The sequence below is a fragment of the Lissotriton vulgaris genome, chromosome 6 (genome assembly GCF_964263255.1).
Source record: "Lissotriton vulgaris chromosome 6, aLisVul1.2, whole genome shotgun sequence".
Classification (NCBI taxonomy): domain Eukaryota; kingdom Metazoa; phylum Chordata; class Amphibia; order Caudata; family Salamandridae; genus Lissotriton; species Lissotriton vulgaris.
In genome coordinates, this window is record NC_141694.1 from 1,637,646,692 (window position 1) to 1,637,652,541 (window position 5,850).

Sequence of the window (5,850 nt, forward strand, 5' to 3'; positions counted from 1 at the left end):
AGGATGGATGTATGGATAGAAAGATGCAAGTGTGGATGGATGAATAAAAGTGTGGATGAAAGGATGCATGAAAGGATAAAAGGGTGGACGGATGAAGTATGGATGTAAGAAAAGATGTCTGGATGTATGTGTGAAAAGGTGCTGTGGTGAATGATGGGTGGATGCGATGAATGATGTGTGGATGGAGAAAGGGTGGGCGTATGGATGTATAGATGATAGCGTGGATGGATGAAGGATGTATGGATAGGAGGATGAAAGGCTAAATGAAAAGTTGCATGGATGGATGTGTGAAAAGGTAAGTGGATGAATGATGGATGATGAAAGGGTGTGTGGATGGATGTATATTTGGGAGACTGAAATGTTAGATGGATGTTTGGATGGAGAAAATGTTGCATGTATGAATGATGTATGAAAAGGTGGTGGGATGAATGATGGGTGGATGGATGAAAATGTGGGCGTATGAGCATTATCATGGGAGTAGCATTTTTAATGAACGTTGGATATGTTTTTATGTTACCATTTTTTCACAATGTATAAGACAGATGAATTTGCTACATAACATCGAATGAGTGCACATGTGGTGTAGCTTCTGTAAAAAAAATTTACACATTAACATTTTTGCATGTAGCTCAATTTGCTATAGAATAATTACATTTGTTGTAGTCTTTTTCAAGTAAAATTGTCCATTAACATATCTTATGTACTCTGTAAATAATAATGCAAATACAAGATAAAAAGCTTTAAAAAGTTTTATTTAAGTAAATATATATTTAGTATTATTGTTTGCAAGCAAATTAAACTTTAATTAAAATACTGTATTTTTAGCCTTTTTACTGAAACATAATTTGAATATCTCCCATTTTTAATTAAAGAGAGTCTGTCAAAGAGATAGTGTATCAAAGAGAGAGAGAGAGTCTGTCAAAGAGAGAGAGTCTGTCAAAGATAGAGAGAGTCTAACAAAGAGAGAGTCTGTCAAATAGAGAGTCTGTTAAAGAGAGAGGGAGTCTGTCAAAGAGGGAGAGTCTGTCAAAGAGAGAGTCTGTCAAAGAGGGAGAGTCTGTCAAAGAGGGAGAGTCTGTCAAAGAGGGAGAGAGAGTCTGTCAAAGAGAGAGAGAGTCTGTCAAAGAGAGACAGTCTGTCAAAGAGAGACAGTCTGTCAAAGAGAGACAGTCTGTCAAAGAGAATACAAGATAAAAAGATTTAAAAAGTTTTATTAAAGTAAAAATATATTTAGTATTATTGTTTGCAAGCAAATTAAACTTTAATTAAAATACTGTATTTTTAGCCTTTTTACTGAAACATAATTTGAATATCTCCCATTTTGTACATTTATTTACAGTCAAGTATTGTGTTGTTTTTTACAACTCATGTATTTTTCGTATGTATCCATTTTGTAATATTACATTGACATTTTTTGGCAAGATTGGCATTAGTGCTTCTTGAATGTCGTCAATGTCCGGTGGTATATGGAAGTAGTCCAGTAGAATATTGTTATCTATTTCGACTGATTGTAAATTTTCTGCATTATCAATATGTACATTTAGTGTACTGTGTTCCTGATTCGCAGTTTCAAGTCCATATATAGTCATATTTATTTCTTCTTCTGGCGGTTCTATTTTCTGTGAAGGAAAAAGAATTTAGTTAATTTCATATTTATGAAGTTATTTTATTTTTTTTCTTGTGTTGACCTACGGACAAATTTCTTGTTATATGCAGTCTTAAATAATGTTAATAAGTAGTGAAGATAGTTTAAGAAAGGATAGATTGTGAGTACGTATAGTGAAAAGGTATAATAGAGGATTATAGACTGTTTTGTAATGTTATAGATACTTTAGTAAAAATACGTTTTAATAAAGTGGAGAGTATAAGTTAGTTTTATAGTAGTGATTAGTATAATACATAGTATAGCTTAATGCATTTAGATAGAGAGTATTAGAAGCGATAGTTTGAGTGAATTGTAATTAGTGAATATAGAGTTTGATGGTGTTTTAAAAAGTAGATAGTTTAATTTGAGTAGTAGAGCAAGTTATTAATATTTTCATAATTTGTACTTACTTGAAATTGTGTATTCCTTGTTGTGTTTAACATTTTATTGTTGTTAAATTCATGCACTGTCAAGTGCGTCATCTTAATGTAGGATCCAATTTCAATGGGAAAGTCTGTGGCATCTCTCCAAAGAGTTATTTTTACTGAGTCCGTTGTATCTTTCACAGTTATTGATTTAAGTTTTGTATCTTGTCCGGCAATAACAATTGTTTTTATTTCTTCTTCCTGTAAGACAAAATTGGTAATAGAAATTAAAGAGAGTCTGTCAAAGAGATAGTCTATCAAAGAGAGAGTCTGTCAAAGAGATAGAGAGTCTGTCAAAGAGATAGAGAGTCTGTCAAAGAGATAGAGAGTCTGTCAAAGAGATAGAGAGTCTGTCAAAGAGATAGAGAGTCTGTCAAAGAGAGAGTCTGTCAAAGAGATAGAGAGTCTGTCAAATAGAGAGAGTCTGTCAAAGAGAGAGAGAGAGTCTGTCAAAGAGGGAGAGTCTGTCAAAGAGGGAGAGTCTGTCAAAGAGAGAGAGAGTCTGTCAAAGAGAGACAGTCTGTCAAAGAGAGACAGTCTGACAGACTCTCTCTCTCTGTTTGACAGACTCTCTCTCTCTCTTTGACAGACTCTCTCTTTGACAGACTCTCTCTCTTTGCCAGACTGTCTCTCTTTGACAGACTGTCTCTCTTTGACAGACTCTCTCTCTTTGAGACTCTCTCTCTTTGACAGACTCTCTCTCTTTGACAGACTCTCTCTTTTTGACAGACTCTCTCTCTTTGACAGACTCTCTCTCTCTTTGACAAAGAGAGAGAGAGTCTGTCAAAGAAAGAGAGAGTTTGTCAGAGAGACAGTCTGTGAAAGAGAGACAGTCTGTCAAAGAGAGACAGTCTGTTGAAGAAAGTCTGTCAAAGAGAGAGTCTGTCAAAGAGAGAGTCAAAGATAGATAGTCAATGAGAGAGAGTCAGTCAAAGATAGAGAGAGTCTGTCAAAGAGAGAGAGAGTCTGTCAAAGACAGAGAGAGTCTGTCAAAGACAGAGAGAGTCTGTCAAAGACAGAGAGAGTCTGTCAAAGACAGAGAGAGTCTGTCAAAGAGAGAGAGAGTCTGTCAAAGAGAGAGAGAGTCTGTCAAAGAGAGAGAGAGTTTGTCAAAGAGAGAGCGAGTCTGTCAAAGAGAGAGAGAGAGTCTGTCAAAGAGAGAGAGTCTGTCAAAGAGAGAGAGAGTCTGTCAAAGAGAGAGTCTGTCAAAGAGAGAGAGAGTCTGTCAAAGAGAGAGTCTGTCAAAGAGAGAGAGAGTCTGTCAAAGAGAGAGAGTCTGTCAAAAAGAGAGAGAGTCTGTCAAAGAGAGAGAGTCTGTCAAAGAGAGAGAGTCTGTCAAAGAGAGAGAGAGTCTGTCAAAGAGAGAGAGTCTGTCAAAAAGAGAGAGAGTCTGTCAAAGAGAGAGAGTCTGTCAAAGAGAGAGAGTCTGTCAAAGAGAGAGAGTCTGTCAAAGAGAGAGAGTCTGTCAAAGAGAGAGAGTGAGTCAAAGAGAGAGTCAAAGAGAGATAGTCAAAGAGAGTCTGTCAAAGAAAGAGAGAGTCTGTCAAAGAAAGAGAGTGTCAAAGAGAGAGATAGTCTGTCAAAGAGAGAGAGAGTCTGTCAAAGAGAGAAAGTCTGTCAAAGAGAGTCTGTCAAAGAGAGGGAGTCAAAGAGAGTTAAAGAGAGTCAAAGAGAGAGAGTCTGCTCAAAGAGAGAGAGAGTCTGTCAAAGAGAGAGAGAGGGAGTCAAAGAGAGAGTCAAAGAGAGAGTCAAAGAGAGAGTCAAAGAGAGAGTCAAAGAGAGAGTCAAAGAAAGAGTCAAAGAAAGAGTCAAAGAGAGAGTCAAAGAGAAAGTCAAAGAGAGAGTCAAAGAGAGAGAGTCTGTCAAAGAGAGAGAGAGTCTGTCAAAGAGAGAGAGAGTCTGTTAAAGAGAGAGAGAGTCTGTCAAAGAGAGAGAGAGGGAGTCAAAGAGAGTCTGTCAAAGAGAGTCTGTCAAAGAGAGAGAGAGTCTGTCAAAGAGCGAGAGTTTGTCAAAGAGTGAGAGTTTGTCAAAGGTGTAAGTATTGTGTGCAAGAGTTTTTGGTACATAGTGTGTGTGTAAAAGGGTGACTTTTTTTTTTTTATAAGCTTACCTCAGCAATAGTCCCAGAAATGCTCATTAATGAGCGTAGTGAAGCTGCTTTTACTGTTTTTATCGGTGATATTGGTGGAGCAGGGGGTTGTAGGATATATTGTGCCTCCTGTATTATTTCTTGAGGTATAGATAAGGGCATCATGCGTGATAGTTTCGTTTGTTTCGTGATGATAATCACATTGTTTTTGGCTAAGAAATTGCGAATCATAATAGCATTTCCTTCTTTAGTTTGCTGGTAAAATGGCTCATTGTAGCACGTTGCTTTAATGCAACTACTTTCATCAGCTAGAGCTAGATGATACATGACTTTGTGCTCTTGTTTAGCATTTGTATAGTTTGTTTTTGTCGAACATTTTATTACGTTGGCCCGGATTGTTTTTTGGTAAGGTTTGTTGTCTTCATGTTTCATTTTTTTGAGGTCTTCTATGGAAATCATCTGAAATGAGAGAAAATGTTAGTACACATTCTGAGCATAAATTTTTCCCCTTTTGCTATTACCTGTAATAAAATAGCATGTTAATGAAGTGGTTGCATTTTAAACTGCCACCCATAATGCTTTGTGATCACTATAATATGATTCTAATGTACCGTAGTGCATGATGTTGTCATTAGTATAGATGTGATCTAGTGTAGAATTGTAGTCTGTTGTGTATTGTTGTATTTTTTGCTGGCATTGAAATTGCTGCAGCATATATTCTAATAGCAAAGTTCTGTTTGGTGACATTTGTGTTAAATCTATATTGAAGTCTCCCATGATGACATATTTTGAATTTGGATACAAGCAAATTATGCTACTTAAAGCTTGTAATAATGTCTGCAAAAGTACATGTGGTGGTTTGTACAGTATAATAAATAAGTATTCTGAATCATTAAGATGCAGAGTGAAAATTAAAAAGTCAATTTCGTGTTGTGTTTGATATATTGGCGATAAAAGCATGTTTTTTTTGTAGTAAATGGCAATACCATGCTTAGTGTGCTGGTTGTGAAATTTATCAAATAATACTAGGTGATATTGTTCTATTAAGAACGTATTCTTATCTGCTTTTCTAGTTGTGTTGATTTCAGTAAGGCATATAATATCACTGTTCATGATATTTTTGTCTGATTTCATAGCAGTGTAATTTCTTTGCAAGGACCGTATGTTATGGACAATTATATTACACTGTTGTCTATAGCTATGTAATTGTGGTACTGATATTTGTAATAGCATGTGTGTTCTTAAACGTGTCATTTCTTCATGCACTTTTGGATGTACAGCTATTTTGTCTTGCTGAAAGTTTCTAATGTATATGTTGTCTAAAGATTTAGCTCTGCTTAAAGCTACATAATGTAGATGATGTACTTTACTGTTGTTAAAGTGAATGTAAATGGGCTCAATTGTTTCTCCTTGTGTTCTATGTATAGTTCTTGCAGATGATTGTCTCAATGGGAATTGTTTGCGTATAATAGTTATAAATTTCTGTGTATATTGGAAATGCCGTGTAATAGCATGAATGGGTGTCCAATGAGGCAAAATATTACTGTGATATATGTGTTTGTTTTCTTGTCTTGTTAATTTGCCTACTGTTTCTTTATCAAAATTAATCCAAATTACATTTGGGCTGTTATTGATAGTTTCCACAAATTCTACTATACCTGTTGCACCATTTGTTAAACCATCATTGACAT

General features: G+C 35.7%; 1 protein-coding gene across 1 annotated transcript; it reads right to left on the bottom strand.

The window, feature by feature from the left end:
- Positions 1–1,358: 1,358 nt before the first annotated feature.
- On the bottom strand, positions 1,359–4,942 carry LOC147709239 (uncharacterized). The gene is made up of 3 exons (XM_086925904.1): positions 4,181–4,942; positions 2,056–2,271; positions 1,359–1,619 (listed from the first exon to the last, which is right to left on the bottom strand). Exons 1-3 carry the CDS (start codon positions 4,616–4,618, stop codon positions 1,359–1,361), a joined length of 915 nt encoding a protein of 304 aa, XP_086782030.1. The 5' UTR covers positions 4,619–4,942.
- Positions 4,943–5,850: the final 908 nt, after the last annotated feature.

Excerpts from the sequence above, each read along its gene's own strand:
- LOC147709239 (XM_086925904.1), bottom strand. The coding sequence starts at position 4,618 with ATGATTTCCATAGAAGACCTCAAAAAAATGAAACATGAAGACAACAAA. Across the intron at positions 2,272-4,180 it reads TTTCTGGGACTATTGCTGAG|GAAGAAGAAATAAAAACAAT; the intron begins GTAAGCTTATAA and ends TTTGTCTTACAG. Across the intron at positions 1,620-2,055 it reads CAAGGAATACACAATTTCAA|AAAATAGAACCGCCAGAAGA; the intron begins GTAAGTACAAAT and ends TTTCCTTCACAG.